This window comes from Tachyglossus aculeatus, chromosome 9, assembly GCF_015852505.1.
Source record: "Tachyglossus aculeatus isolate mTacAcu1 chromosome 9, mTacAcu1.pri, whole genome shotgun sequence".
Lineage (NCBI taxonomy): Eukaryota > Metazoa > Chordata > Mammalia > Monotremata > Tachyglossidae > Tachyglossus > Tachyglossus aculeatus.
In genome coordinates this window covers 10,778,381-10,803,575 of record NC_052074.1, presented here as the reverse complement: position 1 = coordinate 10,803,575, position 25,195 = coordinate 10,778,381, and the positions used below count along the sequence as shown (strand labels likewise).

At 41.1% G+C, this 25,195-nt stretch overlaps 1 protein-coding gene across 2 annotated transcripts in view; it reads left to right on the top strand.

Annotated features, from left to right (window-relative positions):
* Window positions 1-24,601, top strand: part of PELI1 (pellino E3 ubiquitin protein ligase 1) — a 61,912-nt gene extending 37,311 nt beyond the window's left edge. For both annotated transcript variants that reach the window (XM_038751166.1, XM_038751167.1), the window contains exons 2-7: window positions 7,922-8,064; window positions 11,523-11,652; window positions 15,859-15,960; window positions 19,413-19,610; window positions 19,709-19,897; window positions 21,646-24,601. In XM_038751166.1, the coding sequence (XP_038607094.1) occupies window positions 7,994-8,064; window positions 11,523-11,652; window positions 15,859-15,960; window positions 19,413-19,610; window positions 19,709-19,897; window positions 21,646-22,212 (1,257 nt within the window). In that variant the 5' untranslated portion in view covers window positions 7,922-7,993 and the 3' untranslated portion in view covers window positions 22,213-24,601. The remainder of the gene's footprint in view (window positions 1-7,921; window positions 8,065-11,522; window positions 11,653-15,858; window positions 15,961-19,412; window positions 19,611-19,708; window positions 19,898-21,645) is intronic.
* The last annotated feature ends 594 nt before the right edge of the window (window positions 24,602-25,195 follow it).

Below are 25,195 nucleotides of genomic sequence, written 5' to 3'. Positions count from 1 at the left end.
CAAGCCGGCAACACATAGAGACGGTTCCTACCCAACAATGGGCTCACAGTTTAGAAGGGGGAGACAGGCAACAAAATAAAGCAAGTAGACAGGTTTCCTAGTGAATTGTCAGATGGTAAATTCGAGATGGTCTCGGTGACAGGCTACTGACCAGGTTAACAAGACAGGCATTTTCAAAGCAAAGTTGTAATAGTTCAGACGTTGCTGTTTCCACTGCCTGCGATGAAGAATGACCTACCCTGAGTCATATCTTTAGATGTGACGTGACCATCAGACCGACTTCTGTTTGTGAAACTGAATCAAAACTAGCGTCTGGGTGGATTTTTTCCCCCCTCCTTCTCTCATCCCCCATAATCTTTTAAAGATCTTTGCTTCGCATTAAATGTCCTTTTCCTACATGTAAAACTTCAAGTAGAGTATTGGGGCATAGGAAACCACTGTCGTTTTTAACCCCTTAGGGAAGTGACTGTGTTCTGAATATAAAACTGGACAGGAGGCTCACCATACACACGTTCTGTATTGTGTTGGTGAGGTGGAGTGAGATGACTGGATTCTGACAGCGTCTGGTGGGGTGTTACTCATCCTCAGGGAACGCGTCTACCAAATCTCTTATATTGTGCTGTCCTGAGCACTTATTTTGGTGCTCAGCACACAGTAAATGCTCAATAAATGAAAATTATTGATTGATTGGGTGCCCTAGGCTGAAGATTAGTTTGAGAAGATCCCAGACTTAAATCCCTGGAGTTCAAGATACCCAGGAGAAAGGGAACTTGAAAAAACAAATAAAAAGCAGCATTTATTGGGCATCTACTGTATGCAGAAGACTGTATTAGGGAACTTGAAATAGAAGTAAAAGACAAGGTCCCTGCCCTTAAGCAAAGTAAACCAATTTCTCTGGTGGTGATTGATACATATTATTTCACAATGGCTGTTTGAAGCCTTCTCTTATAACTAAATCAGAAATATTCTCCCGAGAGATAAGCTGTTAGGACCCATATTGGTTCTTTTACATAGTAGAGGTGAAAGCATTCAAAGGCAGTTAAATAAATTTCATTTGGCTCCCCCTCAAGTACTGGTTATGTCTGGAGGCTTTGGGGTTTGATTGTCAGGGGTTTGGGGTTGGGATGAAAATGTGATTATTTGCTTTGGAAATGCATGTTTTAACAGGAGCCTCAAATGTGGTTGCCTAGATTGAAATGATAATAGTGTGGTGTACCATTCCCAGTCTTCAGCAGGCTGTTAACCTTCCCCCCTCCCCTCATCCTTTTATCACTCTTGGACCATCTGTATAGGTAATTCTGAAGTGTGCGCACCCGGGCTTGCCCTGGAGATGTAGGTTGGAATTCACATTTCAGTAGGGGGAGAACCTAGGGTGAGTATGCTAAGAGCTAAAGCTTTAGTTCCTGACAAACTGGCTTTCTCACCTCCGATTTTAATCAAGCACTGGGTGATTGTGAATTCGATCTTATAATTTCAAGATGCTTCAAGGGAGATGAAGAGACTACTTTGCACTCTAAAGGAGGCTGTCAGTGATCTAATCCCTGCTCCCTTCTGCCTCCCATATGCCCTTTAACCTAGCAGCACGACATTTTTTAAAAACTTTCCTTGGTCCTCTACAAAATATACTGAATTTACCAGAGGCAGCTTTATACTCTGGGGAGAAATCTGCAAAATCTGAAGGCCTCAGTGAGTCAGACTTTGCGAAGAAAGAAAGCCAAGGAGGATGGGTTTATGAAGACTAATCAGGAAGTGAAACCCTCTCTTAGGAGTTGTCACAATCAGCTAGAAAAATAAATATCTTGGGTGTTTGGGTAGAGACGAAGGAATTTGCTAAATTGGTGTCAATTAAAATCCTTGGTGTTAAGTACAGTAGTTCTTGATTATCCAACTCAGCCTCCAATTTGGTGGAACCAAATAATGTAATAGCACAGATGAGTTCAAATTTCACACCATCTAACTCAGTAGTGACCCTCATGTGTGTGTGTGAGGAGCAAGGGCAGAGGCGGGGGTTTCAAACACTGGTGTTGTGTTGCTTTCTAGCATACATTTATTGTAGTCTACAGATTAATAAAAATGTTCACTGTAATCAGAAAAGTTTAAAATCAGTCAGTTGTATTGAGTGTAGAAAAGTGGTCTGGGCAGCAGAGTGAAGTATGGACTCAGGTGGGGAGAGACAGGAGGCAGGGAGCTTAGCAAGGAGGCTGATACAGTAATCAAGGTGGGATAGAAGTGCTTGGATTAATGTGGTAGCTGTTTGGATGTAGAGGAAAGGGTGGATTTTAGCCAAGTTGTGAAGGTTGACTGACAGGATTGAGTGGCAGTCAGGAAGAAGAATTCCTGATGCTTGAGTGGCAGGCTAGGTGGTATGCCAGAATTTTTAAACCCTGTCATATGTGGGTTGAATGAGAGAGAGGAGTTAAGGGTAATGCCAAGGTTATGGGTTTGTAAGACAGGAAAGGTGGTAGTGCTGTCTACAGTGAAGTCGGGGAGGACAGAGTTTGGGTGGGAAGATAGATTTGTTATGTTTGAGGTGACAGCGGGGCATCCAAGTGGAGATATCTTGAAGGCAGGAGAAATTGTGAGACTGCGTAGAGGGAGAGATATTAGGGCTGGAGATGTAGATTTTGCAGTCATTTTCATGGAATTGGTAGTTGCAGTGAATGAGTTTTCCAAGGACAATTAAACAGTCCCCTTAACTGTAAGCTCATTGTGTTCAGGAAAGGTGTATATCAAATCTACTGAATTGTTCTCTCCCAAACACTTCGTTTCAAGCATTATGCTTGAATCACAGCCAGGGCTCAATAAATACCATTGATTGAGTGAATAAAAAAAACAATTTAAGTCCACTATGCCTTAGTAACTTTGGATTTTTGTAAAACAGCGTTCAGGCTTTTTATAGCAGTATACCTCCTGGAGACCGTGAATCTGTGGAATATTCCCACTGAAGTCTCATCCCGTCGATTTCTTGGCTTCCACTTCCATACTCTAAGCGTGGTCTTGGTCTTCAGCTTTTGAAAGTTTCTCACCGTTGACTTGCTAATGCTTAATTGCTCTATTACTGTGATCTCCAAGGCCCCTTTTCTCAAGGTTGATTGTGTTTCTGCTTTTCACTTGTCATGATGTTTACAACATGAATGGGGTGATCTAGTGATAAATTATTTAGTTTGCCCACTACATTTACACCAGCAAAGGTACCCCAGCTTACACTGAACCCCCATGACTCATAATGCCATGGTAGTAGTAGCAGTGGTATGTATTAAGGACTTGGTATGCAAAGTACTGTAGTCATTACAAGGTAGCAGAGTAAACAAGGTGAACATGCAGCCAGTCAGGAAGAAGAATTCAGAATTCCTGATGCTTGAGTGGCAGGCTAGGTGGTATGCCAGAATTTTTAAACCCTGTCATGAGTTGTGAATAAAAACTAACTGAGCATTCCTACTCCCCAGTGGACCATGGGTCCTCCTCAACCCTTGGTTGGCTTGCTTTCCCCAACCCTTATAGCAGGAAAGTTGCTTAAACTAAACAGAAATATTGTTTTGCATTTTTCTTGAAATGTACTTCAGATTTCCAAAAGGTGACCATTGTAGGCAACTTTTGGCTTTATCAATTCCTTTGTTTTGTAGAGCATAACTTAGTGATGAAACCAATTTTTTTCTTGAATATTGGTATGGATAAATCACAGCCATAATAGTGTGTCGCTAATGAGAAAACTTTTTGGCTGCTACTTGAGTTTTGTCTCAACCTTAATAGGCATTATTGGGACAGAAAGTACAGAGGTGCTTTTGTTATGGCTAAAATTGCATGGCAAATCCATAACTACAGTTATTGCTTTGAAGTTTAATATCTAAACAATAGAAACAGTGACAATTTCATTGCCATTAAGATGCCAAGATGCTGTAGAGCTATAGGAAGGGGTTGTGATTTTAAGCCAAGTAATTTATTGTTACTGGTTAAAAAAAAAAAGACCAACTAGTAAAAACTCTTGGGGAGAATCTAAGCCAAATACACAAACTTTGATATTCATTCATTCATTCAATCGTATTTATTGAGTGCTTACTGTGTGCAGAGCACTGTACTAAGTGCTTGGGAAGTACAAGTTGGCAACATGTAGAGATGGTCCCAACCAAACAGCGGGCTCACAGTCTAGAAGGGGGAGACAGACAACAAAACAAAACAAAACATATTAACAAAATAAAATAAGTAGAATAGTAAATATGTACAAGTAAAATAAATAGAGTAATAAATATATACAAACATATATATAGGTTCTGTGAGGAGGGGAAGGAGGTAGGGCGATGGGGAGGGGAAGAAGGGGAGAGAAAGGAGGCGGCTCAGTTGGGAGGGAAGATAAGGCGTTCAGTCTTGGACATTTTGAGTTTTAGATGGCGGGCAGACATCCAGATGGAGATGTCTTGAAGGCAGGAGGAAAGGAAGAGGTAATAGTTGTTTATGAAGCTTTATAATTATGTAGGGACAATAAAAGACCCCAAGAGCTCCATCCCCTTCCTCTGTACAGGTGAATGATTAAACCACTCAGGTATTCATTTCTTGGATTTTCCGGTGTGGAGATTCCACAGTCTTCCCTGTTAGGTTCATTTCAGTGTTTTAATCACCCTCATTGTCAAGATATTTCCTTTCATGGCCAACTAGAATCATCTCTGTTTTAATTTATTTGCTTTTAATCCCATTTACCTCTGTTGGCATGTGGTGATTATGGAAAACAACTGGATCAAGGCATCAAATACCTTTACTGTTGTGAAGGCTATGAATAAGATGTCCCCTTAATATTTTTTTTTTTTGCTGCTGCTGTTTCAGTGTAAGCAATCATACGTTCATATTGGACCTGTTTTCTGTTCCTGTAAACATTCATGTCTCTTTCCCCTCTGTACCCTTTCCAGTTTCTCATAACCATTTAAAAATGCCGGACAGCTGGACATGAGTTTTTTCATAATCATATTTATTGAGCGTTTACTGTGTGCAGGGCCCTGTATTAAGCTCTTGGGAGAGCACAATATAACAAACAGATTCCTTGCCTACGAGTTCACAGTCTAGAGGGGGAGTAGGGTAAAGGTGCAATGTAAAAGGGGTAATTTACCAATTCCTACAATGCTACGGGCCTTTTATGTGACAATGCATCCTAGTTTGACTATGCAGCATACTAAGCACTGAGGTAGATAGATACAAGATAATGAGGTTGGACACAGTCCATGTTCCACATAGGGCTTATAGTACAGATGGGGTAACTGAGGCACAATAAGTTAAGTGACTTGTTAAGTGACACACAGCAGACAAGTAGCAGAGCTGGGATTAGAATCAACCTCCTCTGACTCCCAGCCCTGTGGTCTTTCAACTGGAACAGATTGCTAATCTTAACCCTAATTCCTATTCACCCAAACATTGTCCATACTATGTAATCAAATGCCCTAGGCTTTAGGGTGCCTTTGGTAAACTTCGACCTCATGATTTCTGGAGATTGATAACTAAGCCAATTTGAATTGATTTCTAAAGTGGGCTTTAAATTCGATTAATTCCTAGTCTGTATTTTAGCGTGACATTTGTGAGCTTTTCCGGCTCTCAAGGGGGAATCCATTTTGGACTGAAATGTGTGGAACTGATCACTTCAAATTTGAAAATGGCTTAATTATTGAAAACATCTCTAAAACCCCCTTCAGTGCTTCTTGCTGAGTGCTTTAAATGAGGCATATAAAATCAAGGTCATTGACTACATGTAATATTATGTGAGGAAACTTCATATGTGATTATCTTCAGAGTTTTTATTTTTAAATTTTGTAGACTCAACCCCAATGAATTCAAAGTATTCCCCATATTACTTCTTCCCAAAACATTCATACTTGTTGAGACCATTTTTTAGCAACCACTGCAACTGCCAAGATAACCAAGTAGAAGGGAAACAAGCTATTCTTATATAGAAGATCATAGTTCATATAGGGGAATGACAAATATGAAGCTAAAGTACTTCCTCTTCTAAAAGATGTCATTTGGAAAATTTATTAAAGTTACAGAAGGAACTGCCATTTGCAGTTAGCATCTGTATAATTTTTTCAAAAGAATAGAAAATCCAAAACTAGTGACTATGCCATAGTCACTACCAGCATAACATTAAAATCTGGAAATTAACAATTGGGAGATTCCTTCTCAGCCACAGCCCTTCATACATAAACCAAGACTGAAGACTTTCCTAATTTAGGTAGAAGCAGCATGAGTCAGTGGAAAGAGCACGGGCTTTGGAGTCAGAGGTCATGGGTTCGAATTCCGGCTCTGCCCATTGTCAGCTGTGTGACTTTGGGCAAGTCACTTAACTTCTCTGTGCCTCAGTTCCCTCATCTGTACAATGGGGATGAAGGCTGTGAGCCCCCTGTGGGACAACCTAATCGCCTTGTAACCTCCCCAGTGCTTAGAACAGTGCTTTGCACATAATAAGTGCTTAATAAATGCCATTATTATTATCATTATGTAATTTGGCTATGGTTTCATTGCTCTTTATTTTTCACACTAATGTACATGTGCATACCTTAGTCTCCTAAATCATTCTTATTAATTTGTCGATGCATTTGGATCTGTGACCTCTGAGCATTGGACATTCACACTGCCCTCAATCCTACAGCACTTATTTACACATCTGTAAATTAGATATAATAAATTTATTTACATTAATGTCTGTCTCCCCTTCTAGACTGTAAACTTGTGGGCAGGGAAAATGTCTACCAACTCTGTTGTATTGTACTCTCCCCAGTGCTTAGTGTTCTGCATACAGTAAGTGCTCAGTAAATACCGTTGTTGATGATGATGATGGTGATGATGAATAATTAAAATCCTTTAGTACTGTGGTTGTAAGAAAATGATTTGGAATTTCGCAGGGTCTCTGTCTAAAAGCCCAAAATTTCTAAAAGAGTGGCAACTATTTGGTGATAAAATAGAGAAGGTTGTTTCACAAATACACTGGACCTAACCATCAGACTATTTCCGTAAAAAGGAAAACTCAGGTATAGCAAATGTAATATTTTGTTTGAATGTGCCAGGATTTAAAAAAAAAAAAAACAACCTTTGCAGATGTTCTGTGTGTGTCTACACCCAAATTAAAGCTTAAAGAAATACTACAAGAGTGAGTGTGTCGTGGCTTCCAAATGAAGAGTGGAAATTGTTGATACTAGCCTTTCCACACCACCCTTTTTCTAGAAATGTCTTGGGGAAAGTTTTGTCCTAGTAGGCAGTGTGAGTTGAGAAGGAGGGAGGATGGCTATATAATAATAATAATAATAATAATAATAATAATAATAATGATGGCATTTGTTAAGCACTTACTATGTGCAAAGCACTGTTCTGAGTGCTGGGGAGGATACAAGGTGAAGAGGTTGTCCCACTTGGGACAGTCTTAATCCCCATTTTACAGATGAGGTAACTGAGGCCCAGAGAAGTGAAGTGACTTGCCCAAAGTCACCCAGCTGACAATTGGCAGAGCCGGAATTTGAACCCATGACCTCTGACTCCAAAGCCCATGCTCTTTCCAATGAGCCACGCTGCTTCTCTGTATCCGACTCAGGTTCATTGTCCAGTCTCTGTTGGAACCGTCAACATGAGGCTAAATTAACATACTCATCACAGTGTCTTTCTCCAATATTGAAACTAGGAGTCGGCTCCTTTATTTGTCAGTTTCCTCGTGTGTCATGCTTAGTGATCTACTGAGCCTGTGTTTTCCCAAATTGTATTATCCAGTGATGAGACTAGAAGTTTTTCCTCTCTGGGAGCCATGGCAGTCGATTAAGTCATTTGTCTGTTGCTTACTGATGGGACCAGAAGGTCCTGGGGCTGTGGGCTAGGTTCCAGCGTTGATAATCATGTTGTCATTGTCAAGCAAACTTCATCAGTTATATAACTAATGAAAATTATTTTTCTGTCCTAGGAAATAATGCAAAAAGTGGCCCAAGGCTCTTGATCAATAAACAGAGATTTTTGAGATCTACAAACCAAGCTCATGTTTTCTCCTGATCAAGAAAATCATCCTTCAAAAGCACCAGTAAAATATGGTGAACTGATTGTCTTAGGGTAAGTCTTTTTCAGCTGAATGAAAACACTGAATTGAGTTTACATACAACCGTATCTGAGTACCGTGTTACTTGACAGGTAGAAATGATGTCATTGAGCCAGTCGGATTTACAATCATGTGGATGTAGGGTCAAGTGGGGAGCACTTAACTTCTCTGTGCCTCAGTTCCCTCATCTGTAAAATGGAGATTAAGACCGTGAGCCCTATTATGGGTCAGGGACTGTGTCCAATCTGATTATCTTGTATCTCCCCCAGCGCTTAGAACAGGGTCTGGCACATAATCATAATAATGATTATTGTTATTATTGTTAGTAGTATTAGCTATATGGACCAACTTGTATGTGTTTGCCAGATAAAGTGCCCAGGCTTGAAGGCTGAAATTGGCCCATGAACCCTTTGCCAGAACTTGCTCAGTAGCCTTCATCTTCCTGTACTTGCTGTAACTTGCTCTCTTGCTGAAGGACAACAAGAGTGAATTACTTTAATGAAGTTCTCAGTGTATTTCCCATTGAAAGTTTTTTTTCTTCCGTCTATAAGGAAACAGCATTACAAATTCCAAGGCCTCAGGAGTCAGGCTGATACAGGTCGGCACATGTGTGGGAGTGAATTAGGGGCTGCTCATGAGGGAGTAATGGCAACTCCTTTATCAGTGTAATGAGCACTTAAAATCCCGTCCCAGTTTTTTCTAGATTCGGCATTACAGTTTCAGAGCCTCACTGATGTGAAGTCTTGTTGATGAGCAGCAAGAAAGACTACTCCCAATTTTCCATCCCAGAGGAGGGATTTGAGAATCCTTTGAAAACAGGGCATTTCAATTTGGGGAATTTAATTTCACTGCAGGATCGTGAGCATCCTGTGTGTTCCTGTTTGTGTTTTTTTATTTCGAGATAAATCTCGAACATCTAAGGCAGAGCTCCTGCTGTTACAGTACATGACAACATTTCCTTTCTCCACCAGAATATAATGTACCCTTCCCCCTGCAAAAAGCAAACAGACCCAAGAACAAACAACTTAATAGCAGAGTGAAGCTGGTGAGGGTGTGCTCTTATTGCAGAGTAAAGGGCTCTAAACAACTAAGGCACATTATGGGGATAGAGAATATAGATCCTCAAGAGAGATGAATGAGTCACCTAGGAGAGTGGTGAGGGGGCAAAGAGGAACTTCCCTGTGACTTGTAGCTACGCATTAGATCTGAGTTCCACACTTACCATATTAGCTAATGGACTTGACGCTCAAGGATATGAGATCCGGGAACTTTTTTGCTTTGGGCAGTGTTGATTTTTTGTTTTTTAATATATATAGGACCCCTTTAAAAATTGTGTTCTACCTTTAAAGCTGCAATTTCCGTACCAGCCACTTCTTGCCTTAAAGCAAAGGGTTGAAGTGGAGTTGCATATACTGTAGCATCAGCCTTCCCTTGCTGGTCCTAGATATCTTCTCTGAGTTTATTGAAGCCTTATTTTTTTCTTTTGGTATTCGTTAAGCACTTTCTATGTGCCAGGCACTGTACTAAGCACTGAGGTAGATCCAAGCTAGGGAGGTTGAACACAGTCCATGTCCCACATGGGGCTCAATCTTCACCCCCATTTTACAGATGAGCTAACTGAGGCACAGAGAAGTGAAGTGACTAGCCCAGGGTCACAGGACAGACAAGTGGTGGAACCAGGATTCATACCTTCTGACTCCCGAGCCCATGCTCTATCCACTAGACCGCTCTGCTTCTCCTGTCTATGCACTGCACCAGGAAACATCTTAAATGCTTGAGTGATAATAAACAGGGACTTTGATATTTGGTTTGGTGCAATATGTACTTCCCTATGAATGCTAATTAGATGGTCAACCAACTGCCAGCGGTCACCATGGTATGTGGAGGTGAAAATTAGCCTCCCCTCTTCAGACTCCCTCTGAGAGGAATCCTTTGAATGTCATAGGCAATAGAGATATCAGTGGGATTGAAGCCCTGGATATCTGGCTACCATTTACTGGAGGAGCTCCCAAGCCCTACAGCTGCTGGAAAGCGTCAGCTGAGGAACAGTGTGGCCTATCGGAAAGAGCTTGAGGCTGGAGGGCAGCGTATGTATTTACACTTGCTGTATCAATCAATGGTATTTATGGAGCGTTTACTGTGTGCAGAGCACTGTACTAAACACTAAGGAGACTACAGTAGAGTTGGTAGACACTTTCACTGCATCAGTCGAGATGGACCTGAACCCAGAAGCTTTTGTGATTCATCATTGTCATCATTGGAGTGGTAGGATTTAGAATATGCTGTCTGAAAAGCTCTGTACTAACCACTGGGAGGAAAGTATGGGAATGAGAGAGAGACATTCCCTGATCCCCGCAAAAGGTTCACAGTCTGAAAGTGAGGGGGTTAGCAACGGACGTAAGGAAAGATGGAAACCAGAATATGAGAGACAGGGATGACAAGTACAATAACAGTACAGCATTGTGGTTTGGAGGACAAGTGTCTGGTTCCTCACAACTCAGACTAGCAGTCACAAAAGTTCCAGCCGTGGCCTTCCCAGGGCTCTAAGAGTTGGGAAGCCCTCAGTCTGCTAACAGTGTTTGAGTCCTCACTGGGTTAACTCAGGAACTTGTGGGAACTGAGTGAAGTGTGGTGATTGGGATGGGCAGTGGGCTCATCCTTCTTTGTCCGCTGAGCATATCCCAAGAGATCCGATGTGCTGATTCAGGTGGGATTCTCTGTCTTGTTTTTGCTCAGGTCACTTTGGGACACAACTCTCTTCTTTTCAGCGCTTAGAACAGTGCTTTGCACATAGTAAGCACTTAATAAATGCCATTATTATTATTATTCTTTTGTTGGGAACAACATGAAGTTGCTAGAGGCAGGATGCAGAGGCAGTCTAGAGGAATTCCCACAGAGATCAGGACATCAGAAAAGAAGGGCGCCAGCCACTCTGAGCAGACAGTTAACTGCATCACTAAGCTAGCCTAGCCTACAAACATTATGTTTTTTCCAAAGTACTGGGGACTCAGTATTATGAGCACCTGTAGTACAGAGGGCACTACTCCAGGCACTTGTGTCTGTGTAGATTTCTTGTTTCAGAAGTTCAGCTATTTCAGTCTGTTTTCCTTCACAATTCAATCATTGCATCTGATGCTATTTTGAGTGTGTACTGTACTTTTCAGTTCATTCATTCATTCATTCAGTCATATTTATTGAGCGCTCACAGTGTGCAGAGCAGCGCTTTGGAAGTACAAGTCGGCAACACATAGAGGACGGTACCTACCCAGCAACAGGCTCACAGTATTAGCACATGCCACATGCAGCCACATTTTAAAATAAACTGAGCCATAAGTTGACAGCCATGGCTGTGATCAGATAGGAGCATTAAGCAAAGGAAAACATTCGTTTAATGTTTTTTTGTCATCCCCACAATCGCCAAATTATTTGTTTTGTTTTTTTTCCTCCTCTTTCCCCCGCCCCCTCAAATCAGGTATAATGGCTCTCTGCCAAATGGTGATAGAGGAAGGAGGAAAAGTAGGTTTGCTTTGTTTAAAAGACCCAAGGCAAATGGGGTGAAGCCCAGCACGGTGCATATTGCTTGCACGCCTCAAGCCGCAAAGGTAAGTACAGAACCTAGGGGTAGAGCCCCCTTTGAGGGGGAAAGTGAACCATTGGGAGTTGTTAAATTGGTGAAGTAGGTGGTTTCCTTCAGCTGTCGGGTCAGATTTCCTTTTGCAGAAATTAGAAGGAGAAAGGAAAGGTTTAAGGATCGATGTGGGGGTGGCAAAAAGGAGATTGTTACTCTTATAAGTCAAACTGCTCCTGAGATTCTAATTATTACTGTTTTTATTTATAAGGCCATTGGTTTCTGGAAGCACGTCTGGGTTAAGCATTCCGTATTCCAGAGCATATTTGCTGTACTATCCTAGAAGCCTCTGGGAAGTGGGTTAATACAGTCATTTGACCCAGTAAATTAGAAATTGGAGTTTAAGTAAGACTGTTCCTGTTATTTCTGAGTTGTATCACAGTCAAGTCCTGCTTTCTGTCATGATGGAGTCTAGAACTGAATCCTTGTAAGCTGTTCAGCTGGACTTCTTCCTGCCTAAATTTGTGTTGCAGCCCCTTAATCATAATTCAGATACAGCTTCCCCAAGATGGGGGAGTAGCAGATGAAGAGAGCTGTTCTATCTCCATCCTGCATAAGCTTGTTAATCTGGTGGAGTGCCTTGAAGCCAGTGGACATAAGGAAAGATGGAAACCAAAAAATATAAGAGACAAGGATGACAAATACAATAGAAGTAGGCATTGTGGTTTGGAGGAGCAAGTGTTGGGTTCCTCGCAGCTCAGACCTGCAATCGCAAAAGTTACAGCCGTGGCCTTCCCAGTGCTCTACAAATTGAGAAGGCCTCCTCACCCTGATGTCAGTGTTTGATGCGAGGGAGATGAACAGCTCTAAGAGCTTTGTGAGGAGTTGAGATGTTTGTTGAGTGACATCTTGGGAAGTTGATTGTCAGCAACTTGGCATATGGAAGGAAAGCGAGAGGGTCTGGAGCCTAAGGAGCCAGTATGAAGACTTGTGCAAGTCTGGGTTACCCCCATGATATGACAAGAGCCTAAAACCATCCATGCTGGTGGTGTTCTGTGGATGGAAAGGAAATGGAGCATCTTGGAAGGTGTATTGGAGGAAGAATAGGCAGGATTTAACAGGATTTTAATTGGACATGGGACCTGAAAGACAATGATTAGTAAAGGATGACATCAATGTTTTCTGGACTTTTGGAGCAGGGAGGATGGTGATGTTATTGACAGAGATGAGAAGGTTTATATGGAAAAATGATAAACTGAATTCTGGTCCATGTTGTTTGAGGTGCCTTCCAACTGCAGATGTCAGGGTAATATGAAATTGAATAGCAGGAGAGCTTGGGGCTGAGAGCTAGAGCACCAAGATGGTAACGTGAAGGCATGTGAACATTGTGAACAACTGAGTTTCATCAGAGTTGAAGATAGAGTGGTAAGAGAATGGGGCAGAGTATGGTGGTAAAGGACCAGAATCATATTCTAAGGATGCTGTGTAATTTATGGGGAAGAACTGGACAGACTATGTGAAGATAAGCAGAGATAGGCTAACTGGACAGTTAGTGAATACATTTTTAAGGGAGTATCTCCCATCCTACCATACCCAATCAATCAACAGAATTTACTGAGCACCTGCTATGTGCAGAGTACTGTGCTAAGCACTTGGGAAAGCACTCCAGAATTAGTAGATATGATCCTTGCCCTCCAGGAACTTTCAATCTAAGAGGGAGCCTCACAAAGGAGGCTCCTTCCGATAGGAGGAAGAAGGAAAAAGGATATCAAATTTTGCCTCAATTTTTATAATTCCCCCCAACTCATTCATTCATTCATAACCCACCCAGTGCACGCTGAACCTCCACGCCCCCCCCAATCTTTTTTCCAGACCCATGGGCCATATTTGGCCTCCGCTTAACTGTTTTCCCAAAGCACTAGTTATCATATTGTCCTTCTTTGAAGGAGTGTGTTTCTAGATTCCTGGAGAGGGGATAATTCCTCAAGCAGAGAAAGAGCCAAGTCCCTAGCTCTTCACCAGCTCCAAATAGTGAGGATAGGAGCAGAACTTGGACCCGTCAACCTAGGAAGGCAAACTTAGGCTTCCTGTGTTCTTAAAGGAAATGATTAAAAGCTCTCTAATAAACTAAAATGTGAGCAGTAACCACTTTAAAAGAGCAGACTTTATTCATGTTTTATCAGTTTCAGATGAAACAATAAAAACTTGTTCTGCCCAAACTGTAATCAGGAAGCTAACCTGTTCTTTTAGTGATGTCTTTACAGTATATTATCACTACCTTCTGAAAAAGGTTGGGATGATGGTTTATTGGGTTTTGTTCAGTAAGCATAGGAGCTCATTCTTGAAGTCTTCTGAACATACAATCCTTTATATGAATTTTGAAAGTTCTTTATTTGGAGAATGGAAAGGGCAGTCACATCAGCCTCACATTCATTTCCTTTTGTTCGGCTTAATCGTTCTGTTCACCTTTTGTGTCTAGCCAGCATATGGCTAACACTTGGCATAACGAATGTGTCTGTCTCATAGCAACATCTGTGGGGTCACAGAGTGGTGAAAGAACTGGTTAGATCTGCCTCTTACAGTTATCCTTCCTAATTCTTTAAGACTTGATTTTATTTCTAATTGGTTCATATGTATCCATCACCAAGACATGCTTCTTGTGGCATAAAATAACCCAAAAGGCAAGACTTTTAATGGCACTTAATGGCATCTTTATTCTTTGCAGCTTTGGTAAAATCACAATATTAACAATCAAAATAAATACTCACTGTATTGCAACTCTGCTCTACCCAAAATCACTGCTTATAGAAGCACACATAGAGAAACAAGCATGCAGATATTGAGGATTGGTGAATATTAGAGGAGATAATTGAAAGAAAGTGCTTTGAAAAAATAAAAATATGCCACTTACAGGGAAGATAGTGTCGCTTAATGCACCTCCTTCTCCTTTTCCCAGCCTCAGGGGACTTCAGGGTTATGAGTCATGGAGGTGTGAGACCCTGAATAAAAGCTTCCCCCTCCTTCCTCTGGTCCCCGGCACCCTGACCATTGTGCTGTGGTTGAGGGGGAAGGGGATTGAGTTGGAGGGTGGATGCAGGTGGGGGGGATATCAATCAATCAATTGTATTTATTGAGCGCTTACTGTGTGCAGAGCACTGTACTAAGCGCTTGGGAAGGACAAGTTGGCAACATATAGAGACAGTCCCTACCGAACAGTGGGCTCACAGTCTAAAAGATATGGGAAACAAAACTGTACCTCGGTAAATTGTAATCTCCTTGAGGGCAGGAATCATGTCTATCAGCTGTATTATATTGTACTCTCCCAAGTGCTTGGTCCAGGTCTCTGCACTCATTAAGCGCTCAGTAAAAACCACTGGTTGAAGTCTCTGCAACCCTAACAAGCTTCAGTCCTTCCAGATGACCTCTCTTCCACGTGAGGTGGAACTCTGTCAGGAATAGTGCTGCTCCTCTTGACTCCAGTTTTCAAGATCGAGGATCTTGTCTTTTCGTTGCTAAGCCTCTACAAGTAAAGCTGCTTTCTCCCTAAAACAGTGCTGGATTGTATCTTTGGGCCAGGCAGTTTGATGAGACTTTTACCTCCAGTCATTATCACTATGAGTTTCACGGGATAGCTTTTCCTCGGTGGATTGTTGTTTTCCAAACCTAGACCCGTGTGGCTTTGATTTTTGATTGTTCTACAATTTTAGCATACTCTTATATAGCTCAAGTTTAAGTCCAAAGACTTATCATTTGTTCATAAGGAGACATAAAACATTTGTCCATTCCGTATGTTACTGCATTTCTAAAAATCTGTTACTGTTGCTAGTATTTAACATGAATTTAGCATCGCCAGCATTCAGTCCTCATTTTATTTTATGTGAAAAGGAGACATCAAGAATATTTGGAATTAAGCTGGAGCAGGATTTTTTTTCTAGAGAACTTTGAAAACCATTAAAATTATCCCAGATATTGTCTTTCCAAATATATATCTACACATATATCTATATTTCACACACACCCCTCCCCTCAGTATATTTTTGTGACCTACTGAAATTCAAGGAAATGATTGACATCCACTAAAGATATTTTGTGGAAACGTTTGCATTAACCTTTATGCTGATTCATGAAAAGTCGCAAACCTTGATTTACTGGATTTCTGTAAAAATTATTCTTGGCATGGATACTTTTAGGTATCTAGTTTCACTTGTATTGTTTAAATGATCCTCCTTTTATTCCCTAGGCAATAAGCAACAAGGACCAGCATAGCATATCATATACCTTGTCTCGAGCCCAAACGGTGGTGGTTGAATATACTCATGACAGCAACACTGATATGTTTCAGGTATTTGAGCATGAAGAATTGATTTTCCTTGTAAAAAAAAAAATGACAACCTCTTGTTCTCTAGATGTTTTAAGAATCTTATCAAATTAAAATATCTGTTGAATTTGAAACCAGTTTACCTGAATGGTTCCAACATTTTAAATCAGTTTCCCAAAAACCATTTTTATTAAATTACACTAAACATCATCCAGAACACATTGTTGTGTCTTTAAATACAGGTTTGAGTCTGATACCTCTCTCCCCTGCTTCACATTCAACTGAAAAAAATGTGAAAGCTTCCCTACTGATTCATACATTTCGCTCTGTGGCACTTTTGCCATTCCTATTCACAATTAAAACAGTTGTGACTAGATGGCTTCAAATACTCTTGTTCCCAGGCACCAGTCCAATGTTTCAGTATTTGGGAGTTAAACTATTAAATCCAAAAAAGGTAAAGAAATCGCATGAGCTTCCCCTTTGACATTGGATCGGGAAATATACATGTTCCGTTTTGGTTTGAATTTAAGAATCGGCTACAAACTTTGTAATGGCCCTTGTAGCCTTATGTCCAGTAGCGTTTGAATTTTCCATCATTTAAAAAGTCCAAACGTTAGATAGATTTTTAAATGATGGGCGAAGTTGTTTTTGTTCACTTAGTAATAAAAACAATTGTGGTATTTAAGTGTTTACCGTAATAACATTTGGTACTTGGTAAGCACTTAATATGTGTTGTTCTGGGATAGGTACAAGATAATCATATTGGATACAGTCCCTCTACCCGAAGCAGCGAGGCTTCGTGGAAAGACCACGGGCTTGGAAGTCAGAGGACATGGGTTCTAATCCCTCCTCTGGCACTTTTCTGCTGTGTGACTTTGGGCAAGCCACTTAACTTCTCTGGTCCTCAGTTCCCTCATCTGTAAAATGGGGTTTAAGACTGTGAGCCCCACATGGGACGACCTGCTTACCTTGTATCCACCCCAGCGCTTAGAACAGTGCTTGTCACGTAGTAAGCGCTTAACAAATACCGTCGTTGTTATTATTATTATTATTAGATGGGGCTCAGTTTCTGAGGTGAGAGAACAGATATTGAATCCCTATTTTACAGATGAGGAAACTGAGGCCAAGAGAAGTTAGCTGACTTGCCCAAGTTCATACAGCAGGTTAGTGGTAGAAACCCAGGTCCCTTGTTCTTTCCACTAGGTCACACATTAGTTTTAAGTGATTATTTTGTTGGTGTTCTAAAATTTGTGAATCTTGTGTGATTTTTTTCATGTCTTCATTGCTATTACAATTAAAGCATTGTCTAAATGAAGATTTAGAATTTATTGGGTCCTGCATTGGTTATGCTAGATTTCAAACAAGACCATCATTCCCCTAGCAACTGATTTTCAAATAACTACATTTTGATTATGAAAAGAACAGTGTTAAAAACGAAGTCATCAGTAGAAAAATTCAGTGGAATTCCTGATTCTCTTATTTTCAAGGAGGCTCTAATTTTGTAAATTCATGTTTACTTCTGCATTGTGGGCCTTCTACCGATGGAGGAGATAAGCATTTATTAATGTAAAAAGCTATCCAAAAAACTTAGCTGAATAATTGCTTTTTATGTTCACTTCTAGTTGATTAATTATGAAAGTATCCATTTCTACCATGAATTTGTGATCCTTGCAGTACTTGCTTGTTTAGATACTGGTGATTTCCAAGCATGTTTTCAAATTTGGAATCTTTGGCTTCTTCAAGCCCCAAATTATTCAGAGTCGTTCCTCTCAAAGAGTAATGAACTTCATTTAACAAAAATGTTATGTTAGTCTTGGCCCCTTTATGTTCTCACCTCCACTTTTCTGTTATGTGACTTTGGGCAAGTCATTTAATCTCTCTGTCCCTCAATTACCTCATCTGTAAAATGGGGATTAATACTTTCAGCCCTGTGTGGAACAGGACTGTGCCCAACCTGATTAGCTTGTATCTACCCCAACACTTAGAAGAGGGCCTGACATGTAGTAAGTGCATAACAAATACCATTTTAAAAAAAAACAACAACTTTGCTGTCAATTTGCATCCTGGTGCTACTGTCCCTCATTTTTACCTCAAGCATAGAAGCACAGGCCTGGAGTCAGAATCAATCAATCAATCAATCAATCGTATTTATTGAGTGCTTACTGTGTGCAGAGCACTGTACTAAGCGCTTGGGAAGTACAAGTTGGCACCATCAACATGTTGATGTTGATCATGAAGATGATGTTGATCATGAAGATCATGCCACTTGTCTGCTCTGTAACCTTGGGCAAGTCACAGGCCTCAGTTACCTCATCTGTAAAATGGGGATTGAGACTGTGAGCCCCATTGGGGATAGGGACTGTGTCCAGACCCAGTTTGCTTGTATCCACCCCAGTGCTTAATACGGTGCCTGGCACATAGTAAGCACTTAATAAATGCTATTATTACTATTACCCTTCAGAATATCCCATACAGGCCAAATTCTCACTCCCTACCTGGACCCCTCATGCTTAAAGACTTTTAGACTTTTAGACTAGAAGATTTTCCCCTTTTAGACTGTGAGCCCACTGTTGGGTAGGGACTGTCTCTATATGTTGCCAGCTTGTACTTCCCAAGCGCTTAGTACAGTGCTCTGCACACAGTAAGCACTCAATAAATACGATTGATTGATTGATTGATTAAAATTTTATCCCTAAGGTCTGTCTGTCTGTTTCTCTCTGTCTCTCTTTCTCTGTCTCTCGCTCTCTCTTGCTCTCTTGCTCTCACATAAACACACACACACTCTCTCTCTCTTCTCCCCCATCCTCTGCCACATACACACACACACACACTCATTTTCTTGAAATCCTGGGCTGCAGGTTTGAGTAATTGAAATAGTTTTTTCTGCAGGGATCATAAGGCACTAGAATTAGGAAAGACACAGAACTCAGGCAATTTCAAACCTACCCCAACTGGAAACCTAGTCATTTTTGCAGCCGGCCTGTATTTTCCCCGAACCCTAAACTTTGGAACTTGGACTTTGATCTGTTGTAGAATAAATGATCTCGGATTTATATAGCTGTGAGCCCACTGTTGGGTAGGGACTGTCTCTATATGTTGCCAATTTGTACTTCCCAAGTGCTTAGTACAGTGCTCTGCACATAGTAAGCACTCAATAAATACGATTGATGATGATGATGATAGCTACAACCCTGAAAGCTAGTCCCCACTTCCCCGTTTTTTTATACTTTTGTAGAGTTCATTCCTTACCTGACACATTAGGAAATATTCGTTAAGGCATAAACATTGCAAATCAGCCCATGTAATTCTATGTGGAAAATCTGGAGTAAAAATGACTCCAAAATTGGATAATAAAATGTTTGAGTCCAAAACTTAATTCTTTGGTCCTGGGCTCCCTCCTTTAAAGGGAAATCTCCTCCCATGTGAATTGTCTCCATTCCGTTTTTAATAGTTATTTGTTCTTTCCTTTCCCCCAGATTGGACGGTCAACAGAAAGCCCGATTGATTTTGTGGTAACTGATACAGTTCCTGGAAGTCAGAGTAATTCCGACACCCAGTCCGTGCAGAGCACCATATCGAGGTTTGCATGTCGAATCATATGTGAACGGAATCCTCCTTTCACAGCGAGGATTTATGCTGCCGGATTTGATTCCTCAAAGAACATCTTCCTTGGGGTAAAAAGATTTTCCTGAATGAAGCCTATGTTTAGAGCAGTCTTCCAGTGAGAACTGGAAATGAATGGACCCTCTTTCATTATTGTCACTCTGTGTAGGAGAAAGCTGCCAAGTGGAAGACCTCCGATGGGCAGATGGATGGCTTGACCACAAATGGAGTTCTCGTTATGCACCCCCGCAATGGATTTACGGAAGACTCCAAGCCGGGGGTGTGGAGGGAGATATCTGTGTGCGGAAATGTATTCAGCTTGCGTGAAACCAGATCAGCTCAACAGAGAGGGAAAATGGTAAGGTGGGGGGAAAAAAACTGCTGCTTCTGCGGCAGACCTGATCAAGGCACAGACTGAAACTTATTACTTTATTTATTTATTTATTTTACTTGTACGTATCTATCCTATTTATTTTATTTTGTTAGTATGTTTGGTTTTGTTCTCTGTCTCCCCCTTTTAGACTGTGAGCCCACTGTTGGGTAGGGACTGTCTCTGTGTGTTGCCAATTTGTACTTCCCAAGCGCTTAGTACAGTGCTCTGCACATAGTAAGCGCTCAGTAAATACGATTGATGATGATGATGATTGAAACAGAGCGAAGGGATCTGAATGAATTAGATGTGCGGACAAACTTCTTGTTGACTGAGAACCACTTCTCAACTACCGCTAATTACACTGCTGCTTCTGCGGCAGACCTGATCAAGGCACAGGCTGAAACAGAGCGAAGGGATCTGAATGAATTAGATGTGCAGACAAACTTCTTGTTGACGGAGAACCACTTCTCAACCACCGCTAATTAGTCAGCAACTAGTTGACTATGGAATGCCGAATATTACGATCGGTATTTGTTCAAATTTTTCCTTATTTCTATCATTCTAAATGGTTTAGTTGCAATTTTGTCACTTTCAGTGGTTTATTCTGTAGCTCGTCCGGTACTTGTACATATCTATTCTATTTATTTTGTTTTGTTAGTATGTTTGGTTTTGTTCTCTGTCTCCCCGTTTTAGACTGCGAGCCCACTGTTGGGTAGGGACTGTCTTTATATGTTGCCAACTTGTACTTCCCAAGCGCTTAGTACAGTGCTCTGCACACAGTAAGCGCTCAATAAATACGATTGATGATGATGATGATCAGTGATCTTTATTGAGCGCTTATTGTGTGCAGAGCACTGTACTAAGCGCTTGGAAGAGTGCAGTACAACAGAGGCAGCATACACATTCCCTGCCCACAGCCATCTTACAGTCTAGATGATGATGATGGCATTTGTTAAGCGCTTACTATGTGCAAAGCACTGTTCTAAGTGCCGGGGTGGGTACAAGGTGATCAGGTTGTTCCATGTGGGGCTCACAATCTTAATCCCCATTGTACAGATGAGGTACCCCAGGCCCAGAGAAGTGAAGTGACTTGCCCAAAGTCACACAGCTATGTGGCGGAGCCGGGATTTGAACCCACGACCTCTGACTCCAAAGCCCGGGCTCTTTCCACTGAGCCACGCTGCTTCACGCTAGAAGGGGAGATAGACATTAATATAAATAAGTAATTTAAAGTGTGGAATATATCGATATGTACATAGTTATGGGGTTGCTTATAATCTTTCAAATAAAAGTAGTGCTGTTTCTCACCTGCAGTGCTAGCTTAATAAGTACCTGAAGCTTTGAATTCATTACTGAATTGATTTAAAAACAAATCTGCCTCTTTAGAATTATAGCTTATTCTATTTATTTTATTTTGTTAGTATGTTTGGTTTTGTTCTCTGTCTCCCCCTTTTAGACTGTGAGCCCACTGTTGGGTAGGGACTGTCTCTATATGTTGCCAATTTGTACTTCCCCAGCGCTCAGTACAGTGCTCTGCACATAGTAAGCGCTCAATAAATACGATCGATGATGATGATGATGATAGCTAATTCTTCATGGTGTTGCTGTAAAGGCCTGAACAAGAGGGAAGAGCTTGGGGGGGAATCTTGAGGAAATCTAGTTTCTTCATCGGAGTGCAGAACCGAAAGGCTCATTTGAAAAGTCGATCCTCACCCGACTTCTCGTTGATTTAGGTTGAAATGGAAACCAACCAGCTACAGGACGGCTCGTTGATCGACCTGTGTGGTGCCACCCTTCTGTGGCGTACTGCCGAAGGCCTCTCCCACACGCCTACAGTGAAGCACTTAGAAGCTTTAAGGCAGGAGATCAACGCGGCCCGGCCTCAGTGCCCCGTGGGGTTCAACACCCTAGCGTTTCCCAGCATGAAGAGGAAAGATGTCGTTGACGAAAAGCAGCCGTGGGTGTACCTGAACTGTGGTCACGTCCACGGGTATCACAACTGGGGCAACAAAGAAGAGAGAGATGGGAAGGATCGGGAATGCCCCATGTGCCGGTCTGTGGGCCCCTACGTTCCTCTGTGGCTGGGGTGCGAGGCCGGATTTTACGTGGACGCGGGACCTCCGACCCACGCGTTCAGCCCGTGCGGGCACGTGTGTTCCGAAAAGACAACTGCCTACTGGTCCCAGATCCCCCTTCCTCATGGTACTCACACTTTTCACGCAGCCTGCCCGTTTTGTGCACACCAGCTCTCCGGAGAACAGGGCTACATCAGACTTATTTTCCAAGGACCTCTAGACTAACTCGCGCGGGACTGCATTAAACCTATAAGCTGAGCGATGATTTTGTTTTTCAAACCAATTGTCTACTTCACGATCTGGGGGAGTTGGTCATTTGCATTAAGATGAAGACTTTTTTTATTTTTAGTGCTTGGGATAGCTGCAGGAACCCCTCAGTAGACACTGGGGAAAAATCAAGCGAGGAATCTGGGACAAAATCAAGACCTCCGTATTCTGTGTTCGAGTATGTGTTTGAGGAGAGGGTGAAAGTCCAATTTAACGCCTTCCTTTCAGTGTTTTTTGAATGATGTCCTCGGCGTTGAAGGGGTGTTTTTGTATAACCGAGGTAAATCCCGTTAGTTCAAACTACGTTAGTTTACAGTTTGGATGCAAACATTGTTCAATACAGCAACGTGTATATTGACTCCTTTTTCTATTTATCTTTATTATAGAAAACTACCGTAGAACTTTTTTGATAGAGTGAAATAGTAGGGGTGATGTCACATCCATGGTGTGAATGCGTAGAGTAGCGTAGGGTGGGGGGTTTGCGGGGTTAGAAAGGAAAGATAGAAGACCTTTTTTTAATCTAAAATATAAAACGTTAGATCAGCAAAATGCTTTTTAAAACCGAGTTCATGCCAGTTGCATTCGTTTGATTTGTTTCAACCACAATGAAGGTGATCAGGAACAGTTAAAATGTTTCTCTGGAGGTAACACTACGGAAAAACGTATCACTAAGAAACATTTTATATTCTACTTTGAATATGCAATTTAATCTAGATTATATATTTTTCTCCCTTAGTAATTAATAGGGTTTATATTTTAGACACAGACTGTTCACTGTTTCCAAAACACACAAATTAGTAAGAAAGAATGGCTTGGGGTTTTTAGGGGGAAAAAAGAATTAAAAACAGAAACTTTGAAATTCGGGTATTCTATAGTGAGATTGATCAATTATTGAAGAATCTGGAGAAACCAGGGGCTGGATGATGCAGTGCACTTGTCATTTATCTCGAGATCTGGATATGGGTCCTCCAGAAAATTAAATTAATGAAAAATTGAGTTTGATGATTTGCTCAAGGACTGGAATTTCCAGCGAGGGGTAATCACTAGAAAACTCAAGCATGGTAGTAGAGCTGGGGGATAAGGAGAATTTGCATGAAATCTGAACACACTCTACTTGATCCTAACCAGATCTTAAAAATGTGTTTCTTAAAAGCATCACAAAATCTCCCCTGCTTTTTTCAGCACACTCTTGAAAACGTGGACAGCTGCGCTGTCAAACAATCTCTTGCAGCACCTGTACAAATCAGTAGAAAACCTTAGGTTAAGTTGAGTGTTTTTTGTTGGAATTTATTACTTTTCCTTAGTTTGAAAATGTGTACAATACAAACTGACGGTAAAAGGTTCCTGTACCTTGTAGCGTAGCTTTAATTTGTCCTATTTCAAAGTCGTCCTGAATTTTCTCTTTCTATAAAGACATTGTGTTGCTTAGAAGCCATGAACTATTTTCTTCAATGGACAGATTTTCTTCATTTTGAAAACAGTTGTTTGGTCACTCAGGAAATGCATGTCAGGAAACTTGTATGATAAACTCATTAGTTGTTATGTGTAAGTAACTGCTGTTACTCCCTTTTCACAGAAATATCTCCAATTTTTAAAATTTAAGATTGCTGCAACAAGAAAATCAACCCCTGTATTGTATTTGTTCTAATCATTTATATTCAGACTATATACTGTAGCTAATTTTTATTTGCAAATTAATTTATTCAGACTGTAAGTAAACACTTTTCAAAATAGAAATTAGAGAGCCGCCTCTCGTACATGTTTTTGTGTCTGTGGAAACTCACACATTTCATAATCAGGTAATGCACGAACTTTTAAGGTTCAATCATTAAATTAAATATCATTTGCAGGTTAAAGGGGAAAATCTGGTGACTGCCTACTCCCAAGAGAAATCATTTGAAGCAGATCAGTGCTGTCCGTTTAGCATTTTTAATCCCTGTATTTTCTCTTTTAGGAAGCATTTCATTTCGGTGGAGGAACACCCATGGAGTTTGAGTTGTGACCTTCCAATTTCTGAATTAGTCCATTTGAAGTGCTCTGCCCTTTTATTTGGGAAAGAGATTGTTTGTAGTGTCGCCCTTCCACTAGCAACTACTAATGTTACTCCATTCGATGGGTACTTTAACTTTCTCTAACCTTGAAAGTGAGTAACATACTTGAGAGTCGAAATATGTCCAATCTGTTGAGCCCAAATCTTTTTAGCATTAAAAGGAGAATGTCAATCAATTATTTTATCTCCGGGGCTTTACAGCCTGCCACTTGATAAATGACTGTCGTTGACAGACTGAACAAATTCATATTACTGCAGATCAGCACTGGAGCTAGGGATAGGACTCATCATCATCATCAGTCGTATTTATTGAGCGCTTACTGTGTGCAGAGCACTGTACTAAGCGCTTGGGAAGTACAAGTTGGCAACATATAGAGACAGTCCCTACCCAACAGTGGGCTCACAGTCTAAAAGGGGGATCTTCATCTGTGAGCCCTTTTAGACTGTGAGCCCACTTTTAGACTGTGAGCCCACTGTTGGGTAGGGACTGTCTCTATATGTTGCCAATTTGTACTTCCCAAGCGCTTAGTACAGTGCTCTGCACATAGTAAGCGCTCAATAAATACGATTGATGATGATGATGATGATGATCTGTGAGACCTCCCTAAAACCACAAGCGTCTGATCCGTCGGACGTAAGGAGCCTTCTTTGCCACCTAAAGGTTATATGCATTCAAAGGTGAAACCCATGTTCTTCCCCACTTCCTTCTCCTCGGTCTGGAACTCACACAGTCTGTAATAGCACTAATTTATCCTTCCCCTCTCCGAAAAGCCAAAAACGAATTTAAGTAATAATAAATTTTATGGGAGTGTTTCTGGGTTAGGACTGAGAGACATTCCAAACAATTTATCCCCTCTAGCACTTTTTAAGGATTTGTTCCCTTAGCTAAAA